This window comes from Falco naumanni, chromosome 11 (assembly GCF_017639655.2).
Source record: "Falco naumanni isolate bFalNau1 chromosome 11, bFalNau1.pat, whole genome shotgun sequence".
Taxonomy (NCBI): domain Eukaryota; kingdom Metazoa; phylum Chordata; class Aves; order Falconiformes; family Falconidae; genus Falco; species Falco naumanni.
Genome location: NC_054064.1, coordinates 15,673,984 through 15,694,514, shown reverse-complemented (window position 1 = coordinate 15,694,514; position 20,531 = coordinate 15,673,984). Strand labels below are relative to the sequence as shown.

Below are 20,531 nucleotides of genomic sequence, written 5' to 3'. Positions count from 1 at the left end.
CAACTAATCATATCTTTGAATAGATGTTACTCATTTATTTAGGTGAATACAGAACCAAAACCCAAGGACTAAATTCAGATGTTTGCCAAGCAAACCAACAGCTCTCAAGAGTAAGAGCATATAGCAACAAATTAATTCTTAGTCCAGCTAACTTCTTAGGAAGGGAATGCAAGGAATTTTTTTTTCTTTAATCCTTGAAGTATGAATGAAATTAATTCATTTCTACAAGCAGTAAAACTTAAGTAAACATGCAGTTTTCTCTTTTAGGTTTGGGTTACTTTATGCATGATGCTAGCAGTTCACAATTTCTCAGATTATGTGTGTCAGAGAAATTAGAAGTCTAACATAAACTTGAAAAACAGTGATTTAAATTGATACCTTTCACCCTTCAGGAAGATGTTCTAACTGTAAAACTATTGTTTAGGCTCGATTAAAGGTAGTGTGTGTGTGTGTGTATGTGTGAGTGTATATGCATAAATAAATACATTTATATCCTTTCTTTGTAAGTACAGAAAGGTATGGAGAGTTCATGAAGCTCGAAAAAGTGAAGAAGTATCCTGATGAAAGGATAGGATATAGGAAAGACAGGCCCTTTCATGGAATTCTGCAGCAGCGCCAGGTTCCCAATCCCAGTCAGGCTGAAGCAGAAGTTCAGAAGCCAGCATCTCAAACCAGGCTAACCTTGGGTACATGCAAAAGGGAAAAATCTGGACACTGTAACTACAGCAGGGCCACTTTTTAAATCAGTTGTGTATTTAGATCGCTAAAATTCACCTGTGTTCTGCTTTACGGTGTCAAAGCCCTGCTTGACCTATTGCGTTTGACTCTTGCAGTTAAAACAAGTTAGGAGAGAGCTCCTGTTCTGCAGCTGAAGATGCCTCCTTCAAGGATATTGCAGTGCTCAGAAACTGCAGTCTCTGTGACAGATTGATAGAAAAGAACTCCAGCTTAACACTCCAACTGTAACCAGGTGTTGGGTCATATATAGTTAAGAGTGGGACTGATCTTTTTCTTCCCTGGAGCGGGAGCCCCTTCTGCATTTGGATACCTGGATTTGGGCTCTTGCTGTCTATTGCTTCAGGCAGCCAGTGACTGCCCTGCAGTTAGGGTGCCTGGCAGTCTAGAGGGGCACCAAACCCGTGGTTGCTGTGCCTACAACACCCTCCCTACTCAGGAACGTTGGTGCAGCTCTCTGCTCTTCCACGGTAAGTCCCGTTAGCATCTGGCCAACGTGAGGACCCTGTAATGAGAGTGTCCTGGTTTTGGCTAAGTAGTGCTTACTCTAAATCAAGGACTCTGCACGTTTCCCATGCTCTGCCAGTGAGCAGATGCACAAGAAATCGGGAAGGGACGCAGCCAGGACAGCTGACCCGAACTAGCCAAAGGGATATTCCATACCATGGGACGTCATGCTGAGTATATGAACTGGGCGAAGCTGGCTGGGGGCTGCCGATCGCTGCTGGGGTCTGGCTGGGCATCGGTCAGAAAGTGGTGAGCATTTGTGTTGTGCATCACTTGCCTTTTTTCCCTTTCAGATTTTATTCCTCCCTCCCTCTCATTCTTATGACAAATGTTGTTACTATATTTTTACTTATGGAATTATTATCTCAACCAGTGAGTTTTACCTTTTTCCCAAATCTCCTCCCCATCCTGCCCTGAGGCGGGGAGTGAGCGAGCAGCTGCATGGTACTTGTTACCGGGACAGAGTAATTCACAGGCTTGTCCTTTCAGGATGCCTGGATTTCCTGGCTATGTTGGGTCATCCTATAAAATTTTGCCTTTGCATTGTACTAGTAGGCGGTTTGGAAAGGGGAATGGTAACTTTTCTGTTACCCTTTATTTATTTATTTCCTTCTCCCCTAGAAACAACTTTGCTCCTCCTTTTCATATGCTAATGGTCCTAGCTTCAATCTTTTGAAGAATTTTTCAACTAAGCCTTAGAATTTCTGCCCTAATTTGCTATAGAAGGAAGAGACTGTGTTGCTGGTAAAAGGTATTTGTGTCCATTGGTGATTAGTGCTGGCTTTTTACTGAAAAAGCAAAGTGTTCTGGGTTAGCATTTTTGGATTTATGAGTGAAAGAGGTATGCTAGTTTAGTGTGAAATGGGACAACAATGCTGCCTAATGTTTACATAATGTATTTACTATCAGGACTTCGATGTGCTCTGTAAATAATTATTTAAAGTCTAAAATATGATGGTGAATATTGTTCTGTGTCCAAAAGGTGTGAGAGTGGCAAAGGATCTCTTGGTGCTCTGAAGATGATCATAGTCTGTCATCTTATGCACTCCCATTTTGCTCATTCCACTCTTGTGCCAAAGTTGGGGGATAATAGTTCATGTGCCAAAGTTCCAAAGATGAAGGCACAGATACTAAGGTTGCTGTATCTCAGCAGCTAAAAATGAAGGGAACTGGTAAATGAAGGAGAACCGCCTGATTTTCGGACTCTTACTAATGTTGTGGGTTTTATAGAAATGTCCCTTCCAAAAATACCACTACTATCTGTCCCCAACATTTACTAAATTAAATGACACTTTAATCTTTGGTCTCCCTTTGCTTACACCTGGAGGAAAATCCATGTGGTAAGGTTCCACAAGCAGATGTATTTGATGTGGAAGCTGAACTTATTTTGAGGATAGAATATACACTCATAATGCTAGCTGAGCTTATGTCTTCAGTGTCACACCCTTCACTACCCACAAGAATCATTACATATGTCCTTTTTCAAAATACACCATATTTGCTAGTTTTCTACAAATTTTTAGTGGGCAACTTCATGCATTTTTACTGTCACTGAAAAGGTGTTCTATTTATTGTTCTATCTTTGCACAAGGTAAATTGCAGGCAAAGATCTATATGCAGTGAATCAAGTAAATATTGATTCTCTTGGCAATGTTAGTAATAATAAAAAACTATGGTCATAGTAGAGATGTCATTTTGTAGAAAGCATCCTTTTTAGTTTGCCTTAAGTGGTTAATCACTTTTCTGTGCATCTCCTTCAGGAAAGAAATGGTTTGCCAAACTCCTGGAGAAAGAATCTTAAAATTATTTTACGAATGTGACAGTTGCATTTATTTGGTCTTACTAATTGTACATCAAATCGTATGGAACCTTGTGGGCAGGGTACTAGTCTTGACTCCAAACGTAAATGTGTGGCCTTGAGCATGTGTGAAATGATGCATTATTTACCAGTGAACCACTGATTCTGATGGCAGCTACTCACAAGACATGTCTGCATATTTGCAGCATGGGTACATATTTTTATGACTGGAGTCTGAATGAATCGAATTTTCAAAGGATAATGTAAATGTATTGGAAGTATTGGGATTGTTATTAGCCTTCATTAAAAAAAGTTAAAAAAACAGTTTCCTTTGCTGACATTGTTTGGACCATGGCGTCTCTTATAAAATAGAAACCATCACATTTGTTTTCAACATACTATGGCAAAACAAGTCCATTACAGACTAAGTCATGATTTTGTTTTTTCTTAATGTTTTGCCAATTTTGTGGTAACTACAGAAGGTTTTAGCTATTTTTCTAACATGCTGCTGCTCTTGCCTCCAGCTCCTGAAGACTGTGACCCCATAAACCTCCTGTCTATAGAGATAGCTAATGCTTTAATTGATCATTAGTAGACTTTCAAAATGAGTTTCCATCTGCCAAAAGATTAAGTGTCTTAGGGAATTGACTTAGAGCAGTTTGATGCATGGAGGATAAATGCAAGTGCCTTTAAAAAGCACTGCTAGACCACAAATCCTTGAAAAACTTGCTTCTGAAATACTTACAAGGAAAAGTAATAGAAAAGATTTTTCCCATGATTTGTTTTTTTCTCAAATTAGAGAAGGCTTTTTTTATATATCTATGAGAATTCATTAGCTCATTTTCAAAAACCGAAGAGAAAAAACCTCATGAAAATGCTGAATTTAACCTTAGAACAAACCACAAAAATTTTGGCAGCTTTAATTTGCAACATGAATTTTTTGTTAAATGAATTTATCCCAGCTTTAAAAAAACACATGCTTTGGGGGGGGAAAAAAAAAAAAAAAAAAAGAAAAGACAAGAAAGACAACTTTTCTGCTGGCTGTACTTGAGAATTCTAGGAAAAAATCTCCATGTTTTATCGCAAATTTTCACAATTACAGGGTTACAGGGGTTGGTTCTCTTTCTGTTTTCTTTCAGCTTTTGACTTCTAGCTTATTTGAAGTGATTTTTACAGGTTTTCATGTTGCTTTCTTTCTGCTGTTTTTGTACAAGCCACTTTTGGGAAAACTTCTACCATTGCAATAACACTTACAGTATTTACTACAGAAAGAATAGCTTCTTTCTGAAGTATCTGAAAAACCAGTGCTATTTAACTCTGTTAAGAACAGTTCTAACTGGTAAGAATACCATTCTGGCTGCATTAGAGCTGTCAACAGTGTTGTAGCAGAAAATATAGGGACTGCAGCTGTCCTACAGCAGTGCCAAAAGATGGATGTGATTTGTGCTGCATAGGTTAGCCATCACACTTCCCTGTGGTTATGGGTTCCTTGGTAGCATTTGTCTTATGACCCCAAAATGGGCAACTGCGGTGATTTTTAGACTCTTCCTAGTGGTCCTTTAATGCCTTCTCGAGTACATGCTTTTAGGACTGCTTACAGTTGTGGTACCTGGGTCGGCAGGGTGGCTGGCATGGAAATGACAGTAAAGTATATGTGGATGGATGTTCCCAACGGACATTTCTTTCTAAATGTCTACTCGCCCGTCTCTCATTTGCCGCTCAGGTTAGGGGAAAACGGGTCTAAATGCTGAGTTTTCTATGTAATCACTAGTGGTTGTTGACGCAGCACCTAATTGATTGGGGCTGTAATTATAGTGAGTGGAAAGCAAAGGATACTACTTTTGCAGATAACACTGGGAAGATTAATCTTACCTATGGAGGAAAGGTTGCATTCTGTTTGCCTTGTCAGGCAAAGTGGAAAATACTGGTATTGTCAGTGGCATATCTGTTTATGACAGGATGCTGGAGCTGGTTTAATAGGCTGACTCTAAAAAGCAAGATTTTTTTGAACTTTATTTGCCACATGTTGATAGGAAAACATCCATTTAGAGAAATGAATATGGCTAATGTTATTCTATCAAACACTGCAATGTTTGAAGAAATCATAAAAAAAAAAAAAGGGGGGGAGAAAATAAGATCTTGACTTGCACTTTAATAATAATGGAATATGAAGGCCAGATTGTAACTGTGGAAGTTCATTTCAAATTTAAATATTTAGCATTTTCACTAGTCTGCGAATACAAGAAAATTTATTACGTTAAGATGGAATTTAGATCTTTGACATGAAGCTGATATTTTCATAGCGTGAAAAATATCAAGCTGACATTATACTGTCTCATTTGATGACTTCCAAATGTCAGAGTGCAGTAACTTATTCATAGGGACCTCAGTGTCTTGTGATAGTGTCAATTTAAAAGACATTTACATCGACTTTTTTTTTTTTATTTAAACATGTAAAATGGAATATGCAAAGTGGATGAGGAGAAGGGGAAAGACCAGGGGCAAGAAAGTTCTTAATAATAGGATGAGGCACTTTTAAGGCTAATTTCTGCTGAAGCTGCCTGACAGTGGCATGGACGGGGCTCCTGGCAGTGCTGACAGCTCCTGTCTTCCCGCCCTTCAACGCATTTCCCTCATTCCCGGCTCCGCACGCTCATGTTTCTTGTTATTTCAACAGAACTGGGGGGATTAAAAATAGCATGACATGCTTTCCTGAAAAAGTAACCCGCCCATCCCTTGCTTTTAAAAAGTGGTGAGTGTTTCTTTTGAGGTGACTGCACCTGGGCGTTTGTGCTGCCATGGCTGCAGGGTGCCTGGGGTGGCTGCTGATGGGATTATAAACCCACAACAGCCGAATGCAAGAAGTATGAACTTATATTCTAGCAAAACTTTCTCTGGGAGTGTGTGGCCGTGCTGTTGGCTGCCCACAGCCTAAGGGCCACCAGGTCGCTCCCCCCTGCGGGCTAGGGGCCGCCACGCCAAGCGGTGCAGCTGGCAGCGGGGAGCGGGCCGCCATTTTGTTGGGCGTCGAGGAAGGCAGGCCCCCCCCCCACTGCTGCTGCCCGCCGCCGCTCGCCGCCTCGCAGCCAGCCGGGGCGCTCGCCGCCGCGCCTGCCCGGGCCGGGGGGCAGCGCTGGGCGAGGCCGGCGCTGGGCGAGGCCGCCGCCGGTCTGGCAGCGCCCCGCCGCCCGCGGCAGCTTCCCTCAGGCGCCGGCCGGGTGGCCGCCCCGTGGCCGGCAGGGGGCGCCGCCGCCACCCCGTCCCGCAGGCCGCGGCCATGTCGGAGCTGGCGCTGGAGGAGCTCTCGGCTCTCGCCGCCATCTACTGCGAGCCGGACGCCTGCGAGGTGTTGGCGGTCTCAGGTGAAGGCGGCCGCGCTCCCCTGCCGACAGCCGCGGGTGGCCCCGCTCGACACGGTCTCGCCGCGCTGCCCCAGCGAGACCCGGCGCGGCGGCAGCTCCTCAGCCGGCCGCCCTCCCGCCGTGCCCCGCCGCTGCGGCCCGAGCGGCGCCGCGCTGCCCGGCCCGGCCCCGGGAGGAGGCGCTGCGGGGCCGCTCAGCGGGAGCTCTGGCCCGGGGCCGCGCCGCCTCCGTCGCTTGCTGTGGGCGGCAGCGCCCTGCCCCGCCGTGTGGCGGTGCCGCTGGCCTCTGCGGGGACGGGCTCCGGCGGGCGCTGCCCGTTCGCAGCTGGCGACCTTCCCGATGGCGGGTGCTCGCAGCGTGCGCAGAACCCCGCAGTGGGCGAAGGGCAGCGCCGGGGGCGGGCTGGTGCCCGGTAGGGGAGTAAGCAGTTGCGTCTCGTGTGTAACGAGCAGGTATTTATGCTGTAGTAGTTCGTAGGGGTGCAGCTGTTGCCGTGCGTGAGAGGCCTTGGGTCATCTCTGACTTTTTCCGGGGTAAGGTAACAGGCAGGGCCTTGCGACGTGCCGAAGGGTCTCCAGCTTCAGCCGTACGTGTGTGGCTGTCGGTTTTAGGGGGCACTGAGGCCAATCTTGCGTGTGTGCTGCGGGCGGGAAGGTGGGGAGGTTTGTAGTGTTTGCTGCCATCCCCTGCTGGATGCTGTAGGCTGGGAGCACAGCGAGTGTAGACGCCTGTACACCACGTTCTCGGCACGAGACGTGGCGGCCACTGATCAGAACATAATGTTAAGAGGTGACTTTGACTCGTCCGTGCTGTCACAGTGCTGTGAAGATGTCCCTTCAGCGAGGGAGAATAAATCTCAGTAGTTCCACCATACAACAGCAGTTCCTATGGGGCTTAAGGAGTGTCAGGTGGGATGCGCGAGTGTTGTGTGTCTGTTCAGATCCAGAGCATAAGCAAATTTCACTTGGCGCCTACCCCAGATGTGACAGCTTTGTGTATTTGTTGGAGATGCATACACGCAGGCAGACGGAATACGTGTGTGTTCCATTTCAATTCCTGCTCCCTGTTGTCCTGGGAGCTCTCGCAGCGTGCTGCCCAGCTCCCTGGTGGAGTAAGGGACAGCACAAGCAGCTTCCCGCTGGTTGGACTGCAGTAGAGTCCTGGGGAACACTGGTGAAAATGGATCCAGTGGCCTGCCGACAGATTTTGGCTGTGCGTGTATTCAGCCCAAAAGAACTGGGATTCATAAGGAAGCGCTTTTGAACTGTCAGGGTGACCGAGCACTGGAACAGGTTGCCCAGAGAGCCTGTGGAGTATCCATCCTCTGAGGTACTCAGAAGCTGTCTGGCTGATGCCCTGGGCAGCCTGCTGTAGGTGGCCCTGCTTGAGGCTGGACAAGATGACCTCCAGAGGTGCCTGCCAACCTCGACCTTTCTGTGATTCTGTACAAATAACTTCATGCTGCTTTGGTGTGAAATTACAAGTGGCTGCTCTTGAATGACTCACTTTAAAAAGTTACTAAGAAATTAGTTGAATAAACCTCAGACTTTTATTTGAAAATAATTGTTGAAATAGATTTGTACAGAACAGCAAGTGGTTATTTGGAAAGAGGACTTTGTGTGTAGACAGCCTCAAGAGGGAGGAAGGCAGTGTCTGCATGGAGCACAGTTAACTGGGGTAATCTAAAAGCAGAATTGTTTTGTGTCTAGATCTGCACGACACGCCCTTTGCTCCAGTGTAGGCTTGTAATTCTGCCATTTTATTTTTGTATTGGTATTTAGAGATGTATTTTAAAAATACAGTTGATGAAATGTTTTGACTGAGTTTTATTGAAGTGAAAAAATCTTGGAATGTTATTTAGATATAATTTGAATACTTTATTCAGGCTTAACAGACCTTTATTATAAAAAATATGAACATATCTGAACATTGCATGTGCACATCCATTCCTCTAAATCTGTTAGAGAAATATACGTGCATCCTTCTCTGTGTTTCATACATAGAAAAATAATTTCGTGTTCATAAGTTATCAGGATGTAAAAGGCTTAGAAGCCTTCCTGGAACATAAAGTGAAGTGCCACAAGTGCACAATGGGAACAGGCTATTATATATTTATGTTGATGCTATGTGACCTTGCATAGCCTTTAGCCAAGCTGTGTTCATGGTATGTTAGGATCATGTATATCTGGTTGATTTCCATTGTTTTTTTGCTGGAATTAAAAAGATTATTTACAACAATGATTACTGGTAATTTTGATACTTTGGGAGTTTGCTTCTCTTTTACGTTGCAGCTACAGAATCCTTTAGTTTGCAAACAATTCATTTTTGCTGTATTCATTAGCTTATGTTTGCTTTATCTCTTCAAAACATATACATTGTCATTGACAAAGAGTGCACAGAAGTAATTTCCAGCAAGACTGTTATGTTATACTATCTCTAATAACATTAAGAGTAATATGCGTGTAGATCCCCAGGATCAAAAAGGAGGCCATGGGGGATTTATGGTTTTGAGGAATGTAAGAAAATGCTTTTGCAGATCTCTTGGTATGCTAAAAACTTTGGCTTTCTGGAATTTAACAATGAAGTATTCAGAATGTAAAATATGTTTTTATCAAAACCAATGTGTTGATTAATTTAAATAAACTAATTACAGCATATTTTTTCTACCTTATGTATCTATTTACAGAGATTAGCATTACAGATAGAAATCTATAATTTATTTGTTAATCGGTTCTTCTCTGGTTTGCTCACCAAGCTTGCTATAAAAATATATTTATATATTCTAAGCTTGTACTTTAGTAGGTGCCATTTTCTGAATTTAAAAATAGACTGCATGTGTCGCATAAAATGCCTTTGGGCAGGAGAGGAGGGGGATATCTGTCTGGTTGACATGGAACATAAGAAAAAATCTGAAGTATGCTAGAGCTAAATATACTGATAAGCATGCAGCTATGGGGGGGGGGGGGGAATGAGTTAAAATGTATTGAGTTTAGTCTTATTAGCACATTAAATGCCAGCAGAATGGTCATACCCAACCTTTTATTTCAGAAATAATCACCATTTTGCTGTGAAGACAACTCAGATCTTGTAGCGTGTGCAAACAAAGGAAATATTTCTTTAGAGCCTCGTTATGCAGGGCGACGGTGGTTTGCTCTTTGTTCTGCCAGCCGTCTGCAGCGCTGGTGCAGAAAATGGACGCTGGAATGTTTAAATAAACTTCAGATGCTGTAGCCTCACAAACGTTTTGAACTGGGTCTCCTCTTTAAAAGTAAGTCTGAAGCAGATGTAAATGAGCACGGCTGGGCTTTTTGTGATGGCTCAGGGTGATACACCTTGGGATGTGAGGCTGCGCTGCTTCCTTCAGATTAGTTCATCATCACAGGGAAAGGTGTGAGATTGTTGCAGGCTTAAGAATATGATCACTGCAGCAGGAGGCCCTTGCCGAAGGGGCAAGGTTGGCCTGTCTGTTTATCCCTCACTTACTTCTGAGTTGGTGAGATCTGTTATGACAAGCTAGTGAAAAAATCCTAGGAGGATTATCAGAAAGGTAACATGTTCTTCTGTCACCGTAATTAAGCTGGCAATAGAGTAGTATTCTTCAGCTCATTTAGAGGCTGTGCAGTTTCTTGGCCACATAGTTTAAAATGAAGTGATTCACAGGTAGGAGCAGAATAATGTTAATACTGTTCAGCCAAATGCAGTTGGCTTTCAGCTGGCCGCGTACCTGGTGGGGCTGCCCTGGGTAAGGGGCGGCTGGATGGAGATGGCTCGTCAGGCACTGGCTGTGTGTGGTGCGATGCTCAGGTGTGTGTGGAGACCCTCCGTGACGGCCAAGAGGGTGCTGGGGGTCCCAGGAGGTATAGTGCAGGCTTTTCTTCTTGTACGTCTGGTTATGTGTACCGAGCCTAGCGTGATGCAGAGGAGCTGTTGTGACTGGTGCCCCATAAGAAACGTTTGTCAGGACAGCGGAAGGCAAGGATACTGTGAAGACTGGGGTCTCTTCCAAGCTGGTGCGTTTCTGAGGAATAAACTTGCCTTAAAGATAGTCTGGAACCTTTCATAGGATCTTAGAAGACTGGAGACCAACTCCTGTTGGCAGGGAAGGCTTGGACACGCAGTGCCTTTAGGTGTGGTCTTGATTGGGTGTAATTTCGTTTAATTCACTGGATTTGCATCCACTGCTTTCAGCACTTGATTTGACTAGCGATGTTTTGAAGATGTTTGGAGACCTCTTTACAATAATGCTACGGTTTGATTATTGGGTTTGGAGCGTTTGCTAATTTTATTTTGTAACTGCTGTGACCTAGAGAGTTCTTCATATGACCCAAGAAGGAGGTTTGGAAGCAAGACTTTGGCTAAGCTCTCTAAAGTGCTTCTGTCTGTCCAAGTCACTTTTAGGTTCTTTCACTTATTTAGCAGGGTTCAAATATAAAATCATAGAGAGCACTGAGGTTGGTTAGTGGCATCAGTGATACTAATCAAACATAATTCAACTGACTGTCATGTAAAGGAAGGTAAGATAAGGTAGGGGGAGAAGAAGGCAAGTCACTTCAAAAGAGCTCCTCTGAAACTCAGCTCTGCTCTAATCTGCCTTTCAAATCTGGTTTCTCCTGCCCTCATAGAATGAATCAACCTGACATTTTAGCAGTTTTTTAAAGAAAAGGGGTGAAATGTTTGGAGTGCATCAAAGGGGTGAAGCAGAGAACATCTGAAGAAGATCATCTTTTATCTAATGCCCTCTTTTCTTCATGGCAGAAGAGCAAAAGTACGTTAGGTCTTTGTCCCGGCATTTTACTTTATGAAGTTTTGTATTGTTTTTCTGTGAAACATGTTTTAAACAAGAAGGCTTTCTTGCAGGAATAACTTTCATATTCAGCATCTTTAATTATGTGATTTCTCAGGAGGATGTGGTCTTTTCCCCTTCCTGCTGCATAATGTATGCATCCTTTTCAATCCAGAAATAATTCTGTTCTAAAGTGGACCAACAACAGGTTTTGAGTAGATATGCAGATTATATACACATACACTTATATAAGTATATACACGTATAAATATATGTATGTAGTATCTAGGGTCAGATGTGCAACAGAAATGTTTTCGTTACATCAGTCCAACTTCTGAAATGTACAGAAGTTCGCAGAAAATAATTAAACATGTTTTCTCCGAAAGCTGCAGGGGACAAAGAATCTTGACTTTCTTTTTTCCAAGTCTTTCTTCAGCGTGGAACTGCTTTTGAATGGTTGTCTTGAAAAATACTCAGTACAAGTCTATTTGCCTTGTGCTGGTACTGATGTTAGAAGTCTTACACATTTCTCTGGGAGCGAAGTTAGGGCAGTGCTGAGTCCATCCAGAAGAGTCTCTGTTTTTGGTTGTCCCTGCTCCTGCTGTTGAGCTGTAGAAGCCTGCTTAGGTGTTCCTGAGAGAGACAGGTCTTTATTACTGGCCTGTCTAGACTTTGAAAGAGCCAAAAGGTGTGAATACTTCTTAGAACGTGTTAATAACTTTCCTTCTAAGTATGATATGGAAGTGTTTCATTTCAGGATTCCCTGTAAGTATAGCTGCGCCATTGGTTGCAACCCCCTACCCTGCAAAAAAACCCACCCCCCTTATTTTATACAGAATGGTAGTCATTTGAGTTGAATTGCTGAAGAAAATAACATGACTTAATAATATATATGTATTCAACTTTGAGCAAACTATTAATGGTTATTTTTTGATACTTTCCAGAGACGCATGGAATCACATTTAGAATTCAAATCGGCGTGAAAGAACTGCTGGATACAGATGTACTGTTAAAGCTGTTATTTCATTTACCAGTCAATTATCCATCAGTTCTACCAGGTATTTCTGTTAACTCAGACCAGCTTACAAGAGCCCAATGTACGGATGTGAAAGATAAATTACTTGAACAAGCAAAGAAGCGTCTTTCTGAACCCATGGTACATGATCTGATCCTTTGGATACAGCAGCACCTTAAAGATGTCATTAAGCAATCAGCAACAGTTTGCAATGAAAAAACTACTTTGTCAAAAGGAGCAAGTACAGAGGATCATATCTGGATGCTCCTTTTGCATTTAGATCACATGAGAGCAAAGGCAAAATACGTCAAAACTGTGGAAAAATGGGCTTCAGATCTAAGGCTGACTGGAAGACTGATGTTCATGGGCAAGATAATATTGATTCTTCTTCAGGGCGACAGGAGCAACATTAAGGTGCAGGAACAATGAATGTTGACTAGTTCTATTGATTTACCACTGAAACCTATGTGTCTGAATATTCTGTGTGTGTTTTTCTAAGATTAACAATTTTGGAAGCACATTGATCATTACAAGAGTAGGAAGGCCCAACAACTTTATTTTGTATTTAAGGAAAACAAGGTATTACGTGAGAAAGAAACCAGTTATACCTGTAAATCTGTGGCCTGTATTGCTTTGCTTCCCACTGTGATTATACTCTTGTATTCCATGCGTTCCCTGACTGTAATATGCCTAAGTTGTCTCCTGTATTTCCCAAATGCCCTAGAAAACAGAACGTTTGTGATGAGAAATTAATAACAGACGTATTGTGAGCTCATTACTCTCTCTTTCCTTGACTTAGACCACGTGGTGCTCCTAGCACACACCTGGGCTTTGAACTTGTCTGTACTTAGGAATTCCTGCTGCATTAGGCAGGTTTTTGTGGTGGTATAGGAGGAGGATGTTTTGGTTTTTCAAACTCGCGTTCAATAGGTCAGTTAAGACTGCACTTAACTTCAAGCTGATGAATAGAAATAGTCATGTGCTTTTTGGGATGGGCACCTTCAAAGTTTGATTCCTGTGTTCTGAAAAAAATCTGTAAGTTTCGTATAGATTTTTACGTTTTACTAAACTTCGAAGATACTAGGTGACATTTAATATTTTATTCTTTTTTGTTGTTTAGGAGTACTTGATTCTTCAGAAAACTTCTAAGGTAGATGTGGACTCAAGCGGAAAGAAATGCAAAGAGAAAATGATTAGTATACTGTGTGAGACAAAAGTACAGTCACAGCATAAAAGGTATAATTTAGTACTGTTGTGGATAGAAAAGTTAACAGAATCGATAATTACATTCTGACAAATCTAGGCATATTCATGAGTTTCCCTTTTATAATGTAGGTTTCAGGCGTTTGAAGTCAAAGAATATTCAACACTGGATGAGCTACAAAAGGAATTTGAAACAGCAGGACTTACAACTCTTTTCTCTGAGTTTGTGCCTCCTCTCTTAAAGTAAAATTAAAAGAAAATGCTGGACCTTTGACCAAAGCAGCAGTTGATTGCAGATGCCGATGGAAGATGAAAGGACTATTTTGGCAAACAACATTAAAGCTTTTCTCCAAAAAATGCCAGAAGTAGCCATCCTCTTGCAAGAAGGAGAAGGGAATTCATCGATTAAGAATTGATAACTTGTTGACATTTATGTATTGCTCACTTTTTCCAAGGAATGTGGAGTTAATTGTGATTATTGCATGGCAAGCATGAGAGATTGGGAAGAAATCATGTTAAAATAATAGTCTTCTAGTTAGACTCTGTTTTGCGATCCCTGTGTTTCAATGTTTTGGTTTTTCTCTCTCATGGTAGTGTTTTTTCATAATGGCTTGCTAGAAAGCATGATTAATTTTGCTTTGAAAGCTTATGTGCAGATATTTCTATAAAAAGCCTAGCAAACAGATTTGAATATGTGAGGACAGCATATACTTAATATCCCTTAGGAGTTCATCTGCTAACTTTTCCTTCTCCATTTATTTGACTGTAAATGCTAGACTGTTGATTTAAAGAAAACGCTCATGTCACTTGAGGCCTGAAAAAACAGAAGTGTCTTTTTGAATGTTAGTTTTTATTCTAAAATGTATAAAAACACCCAAGTGGAGAGTTTAATTTATTAAAAAACTAGGGTAAAGCCAATAGTAATATTTTCTTTGATAGTTTACAGATTACTTTTTGCACTTTATCTGGTTTTACTGCCTGTGCATCTTCAGATGTCTTGATTCTATTAAACTGTCAGACCAGTATGCATACAGACTTCAGTCTTCTTTCTCAAGACTTATATCAAGGCCTCTATCATTTGAGAAGCTGGTAAGCTGTAACTTCCTATTAAAATTTCTCTACCTTTAACATTTTTTTTTTTTGGATGGGTCAGTGGCCTTGGCCAGCTTATACATTTTTTTACCACTAGCCTGTGTTTTACTTCAGCATAATGTTACAAATACATATGTAGGTTTTACAAATTAAGTTGTGCAAGTTCTGTTTGCCTAGGGAGAATTGGATACCTATTTCTTAGAATTACTAGTGTCCTTTTGGTTTCTCTTTTACCTGATACCATTCTCTAGCAAGACTAAATTGTGCAGTAGTAAAAATTTCGAAGTCATGGGTTTTTCAGTAACTAGCAATGCCATTTCAGTTGGTTTTAGCACATAGCTAAACATGGGCTTTACTGCTTTCTGAAACTCACTCCCAGAAGCTGAATGACTCATGTATTCTTTGTTAACTGAAAATATTTGATCAATTCAGTGTAAATTAATTTGTCTCCATTGTACTGGGTGAAGACTGGTACGATTTGGTTAGCTCCTGTAGTGTGGTTTGGCAAATCATTACCTAAGACATTTTGATTTCCAGTTTCATACCCAGACCATAAGATCATACCTCTTTCTTGATGTACACTAGAGAAGCAACTAAAGCAAACTATTAAGCTTTTTGGCATTTACTGTTGGAGGTATCAAATGCATAAAGGGTTGTAGACCATTTGAGAGTTTCTTAAATTTTTAAGGAGTTTGGTAATTTTCCTGATATGGAGCGTCTCAAATACGTATGTTGCATGTTGTTTTGTGCACTGAGGCTTATTTAGTGAGTCAGTTGCAAAAGCTCTTCTTGATGAGTCTTTCATGTGTAGCATATATAGTACTTCAGGGACAGTACAAAACAGACTGGATTAAACAAGATTTACAAATCTATTCTATATTATTTTGAAATGGTTTCCTGAGAGAAAGGGAATCTCATTTTCTGTCATTGTAAGTGTATGTGGAGGTAAGTTTTTACTTTTATAAAAAAGAATAAAACTGAAGTATCTTTAAAATATTAAAATATCATGTATTTTAAATTATAGTTTTCAGAATTGAGCTATTCTCAGTTAAAATACCCATTCTATGTCAGTTCAGCATGAAGTCTTGAAAGATGCAGAGGCTCTCTCCTTGTCCTATGTGGTAGATCTGACAAGTATCAACAAGAAAAGGCTTATGCATGTGCAGCGTAAGAAAACGTAATTAGTATCTCTCTGCAGATCTAAATGTTGTACAGTTTTGCTGGATGGATTTTATGTCCTCAGCCAGATATTTACTTTAAAATGCTTCACTTTTCTGGAAGGAGAATAGTAAGGTACTTCAGTACAACCTATATCACAGTCTTGGCCATCAGAGTCTAGCGAGGGCATTATCCAACATGCATATACATCAGTTGTGTATCCTTTCTGTGAGAACTGGGTTGAGTAGCGTACATAATCATGTGATCTCAAATTGCACGTGACTGCAAAATAACTGAGGCACGCAGTTGTTGCGGTCATCTTTTCTTGCAAGATCAGATGCAGACCCTCCCAACTGTTTCCTCCCTGCTATAAAAGCTACTGTCACTAGCAGCATAAGAAAAGCCGTTTGTAGGGTCAGTGGTTGCCAGTTGCACTCGGGTATGAACTCATGTATTTTCTTGAATATTAATGCCTGATGCCTTCTTGGTTAACTGTTTGGTTGGAGCAGCAGGCAGTTTAAAAACATAAAGAATTTAAAGAGCAAATAACAACTGGGTAAGTTGCAGCTCTCTTCTGATCTGTGCTTATCTTCTTGCCAAATGAAGCTGTAGGAAGCTAGATGATTTCTGTATTTCAGGAGCTGTAAAAAGCAGTTTATGCAGTGCATTTTTATCATACTTGAATTTGTTACTAACTTATATTGGACAAATCAACAAGTCCAATGTAGGGAAGGACTGCAGTTTTTTTGCTTGGTTTGATGTGCTTCAGGAGAATTACAAATCTGATCAGCTTGATACTGTTCAGACATCAGAGAACATGAAAACTGATGTCAGTCTGATTCTGTGAAAGCAAATGCTTTTGCCTACCCTTCAATCAGTCACTTATTTTGAAGGGTAGGAGGATATCTTGTGTTCAGACAAGTAGACAATATTTTTAAAGGTTGTTCTTTTGGAAGGATGTTGCAGCTGTCTGTTAACTGATGGTTTGTTTGCATTTATTGTAAAAAGAGATGGGCAAGCCTGTGAGCCCCTGGGGCACAAAAGTCATTGAAACGCATACTGTGGTGCATGTTCTACCCTCCAAGGGAACTGAAGCAGACACAGAAGAACAAAATGCAGGGAAACAAAGTCAAGACTCCCGAGAATTGTTGAAGAATGCGTATCAGTGTCTAAAAAGTTAGTGAAGTGTATATAGCTATCAGAATCAGACAATGTGACTGTAAGGAAAAAGAAATCTCTAAAGAAAAAATGGTTTAACAAATTCGAAGCTAGATTTCTTGTGGATATTGTATTACAAATAATTCTTTGAACAGCATGTTAGTAAAGCCTCGTTTCTTGTGGACTTTCTTGTTTCTGAACAATAGCACACATGAAGCCTTTCTTGCAGAAGAGACATTCATGATGGTGTTCTCCCAGGTGGGTTCCCCAGTGCCTGATATTGATTGTGCTGCCTGCATAAGTTGTTAATATATCAGTAGCATTTTTCTTTGCTGCCTGTTTTTGTCGAAGTTGTAGGAACTTTGTTTCTTTCAGGCTATTAACCTCTCATTTTAATGGAATTGATTTGAATTCAGAAGTTCTAGAAGAATTTTGTAGTATAAATATGTGTGCTTCTGTATAGACAACACATCTGCATAATCATAGTTTCCTTTGAAAATCAGGCTAAAATGAAAGCTGTTGCAACAGGACTGACAACTTGAAGAGTCAAGTTTTTATGATTTAAAGCTGAGGTTTGATAGGTCTTTTTGAATCCCTTGGCGTAATGTGTGAAGAAAACAAAAAATGGGTTAAGAAAGGATACATAGGAATAGGAGCAAATATGCCAACCCTAGTGTCAGCCCTGTTTGCACAGTTGTTTTTGCGTGGATGCATCGCCACCAAAGCACTTGTTCCAGTCCTGGAGGCTTGCTCGATCTGCAGAAGGATGTGCTAAACCACGACTGAATGAATGTCTTGGGTGGTCATTTGCCAGTCTCTGGAAGAGATGGCACTAGCTCTGTTGGGTGGGTTTGTAGGCAAACAGCATGCGTTTGCTTTTTCTGCTCTTTTCATATGATTCATGAATATGAATATATGTTTTGTATGCATTGTATGCCTGCATTTTCTGTGGTACGAGAAGGATGGTCTGGTATCTGAGGAGCACTTCTCTCTCTTTACCCTTTGTGTGGCAAGTGTAAACTGTAACCAAAGGGTAACATGAGACCAAGATAATTTTTACTACTATACGTAACATCACGTCTTGCTATATATGTATGCTACTACTATGGCAGAGTAGTGATGCCTGTGGAAACAAGGACATCAGAGTGCTAACAGACTAAATTACTAAATTCTGCAAGAAACCAATCTTTGTATAGTTTTGGTTTTTAGAATTATTACTGACTGCCATTATGACCAAGGTCTGTAGATAAAATCATCTCTATCTGGTACAGGGAGGAGCAGGAATAAAACTCCCTTCTATTCTGTATTATTTTTTCAAGGCATTATTTACAGTATTAATATGTACAATTTATATTTAAGGGTTGCTATTATCATCTCTTGAAAAGAAACCTTTATGAGCAGCACATACTGTGAAGAAGCCTGCCATTCAGGAGAATAGCATGACTTCAGGGGAAGCAATGCAGAGTTCCAGAGCAGGGAAATACTTTAGTGGGGAACGTCATCAGTACTGGGAATCTACTAGCTTTTGTTACTTATTCAGTCTCATTAAGATTATCATTCTTGTACCCACCCACCCCCTTTGTTATTTGCTGGTTTTGCTGTTACAGGGAGGATAAGATACTATAAGAACTCATAGATAAAAATCTGTGACATAATCAATTTAAAAAAATTGAAAGTAGATTTGATTGCTTTGTGAACAAGGCTAATTTTTCTGTTTTGCAGTTCTCTCTCATTTTCCTATAATAAGTCTGTTTGCCTCTTATTTCTGTGTGAATGACCCCAAACCCCCCCAAGATCAGTACAAATTACAAGTACTGTAATGAGCCTAAAGAAACTTCATGGTGGAAAATATTTTGTTTACATTTTTTCTTTTAAAAATAGTTCAATAAACCCTACATGTGGATGATTTAAAACCTAGTGTCCCTTGATTTGTTCAGCTTTATCTGTGAAAATACAGACATAATCATGTTATAGTTCATTTGAAATAAGATGATGAAATGTTGCACACGCTGTATTTCTGCCAGAGTCTGAGACTGAAATTGCTTGTATTATGAAATAGTGCAATTGCTCGAATCAACTTTCATATATCTTAAAGTAGTATTAAGCATTATCATCCTGTCTCTTTGTGCATAACACATGCAACACTGGCAGCACTCTGTTCTGGTTTTATATTTTAAATGTATACTTAATTTTGTGTTATCTTATGCAAGAGTTATGATTGTTTATGTGCTTAATTATAGACATAAATGGAACTTTAAATGTAAATATGCTAATAGCATTTTGCAGTTATTCTGTGCCATTTTCATATATTGGCTTTTATATCAATATTAGTTAGTGTTTTCTAACCTCAAAGTATTAACTTGCAGTGAAGAGAACTCTTCAGAGTGACAGAAGAATTTCTAAAAGACAATTTAAGAAATTCTTTGGATGCTAAAGATGAATCCATTAATGTTTTCAGTTAATTATGCATTCAGGTGCTTGAATTTTGTATTAATAAGGTAGCAACCTTCTGATTTTCTTTGTGTTTCTCAATGTAATACAAGTAATCCATTTGTATCCTGCATTAGAATACAGCTGATCATGGAATTGGGGTCAATTCTTTATTAGTATTTCCCATTATAAATATCTATGATTCATTGTATGTATGCATTGTTATTTATTATAACTGGAATGCAAAGAGTCATTTTAGGATGAAACTTAGATTCATAGAATCATGGCATGGTTCGGGCCAGAAGAGACCTTAAAGATCTTCCAGGTCCATCCCCCTGCCATGGGCAGGGACACCTTCCCCTAGACCAGGTTGCTCAAACCCATCCAGCCTGGCCTTGAGCACTGCCAGGGATGGGGCATCACAGCTTCTCCGGGCAGCCTGTGCCAGTGCCTCGCCACCCTCGCGGTGAAGAATGTTTTCCTAATATCTAATCTAAATTGTAAACCTAATAACCTAATCTAAATAGGGGACCTACTAAAAAGTCTGTCCCCACCTTTCTCACAGGCCCCCGTTAGGTACCGGGGGGCAGCTGCAAGGTCTCCCCTGAGCCCTCTCTTCTCCAGGCTGACCCACCCCAGCTCTCTCAGCCTTGTCCTCACCGCAGCGGAGCTCCAGCCCCTCGACCACCTTTGTGGCCTCCTCTGGACTCGCCCCCACAGGCCCGTGTCCTTCTCGTGCTGGGTCCCAGGGCTGGACGCGGCGCTGCGGGGGGCTCACAAGGGCCGGGCAGGGGGACAGTCGCCTCCTCCGACCTGCCGGCCGCGCTGCTTTCCGTGCAGCCCAGGACACGGGTGGCTTTCTGGGCTGCAAGCGCACGTTGTTGGGCCACGTTGAGCTTTTTGTCCACCGGCACCTCCAAGCCCTTCTCCTCAGGGCTGCTCTCAGCCCATTCCCTGCCCAGCCTGTATGGACACCGGGGGTTGCCCCGACCCAGGTGCAGGACCCTGCGCTTGGCCTTGTTGAACATCAGGAGGTTCGCACAGACCCGCCTCTCGAGGCTGCCAGGGTCCCTCTGGGTGGCATCCCTGCCCTCCAGCGTGTCGACCGCACCACTCAGCTTGGTGAGAGCTGTGTATGAGAATGACGACTGTAGTTTGTGTTGTTTTCTTGTTGTCACCTTTTACATTCCTGCAAGTAAGAAATGAAGACTGATTTCTATGGGAAATAGTCAAACGATCACAGTTTCCTTGAGCTGAACTTAACAGGCCAACTCACTGCGTTACACAAGA

At 41.5% G+C, this 20,531-nt stretch overlaps 1 protein-coding gene across 1 annotated transcript; it reads left to right on the top strand.

Annotated features, from left to right (window-relative positions):
- The first annotated feature begins 6,257 nt into the window (after positions 1-6,257).
- Positions 6,258-19,452, top strand: RWDD3 (RWD domain containing 3). Its single transcript, XM_040610581.1, has 4 exons — positions 6,258-6,402; positions 12,130-12,614; positions 13,321-13,436; positions 13,536-19,452. Exons 1-4 carry the CDS (start codon positions 6,318-6,320, stop codon positions 13,648-13,650), a joined length of 801 nt encoding a protein of 266 aa, XP_040466515.1. The 5' UTR covers positions 6,258-6,317; the 3' UTR covers positions 13,651-19,452.
- Positions 19,453-20,531: the final 1,079 nt, after the last annotated feature.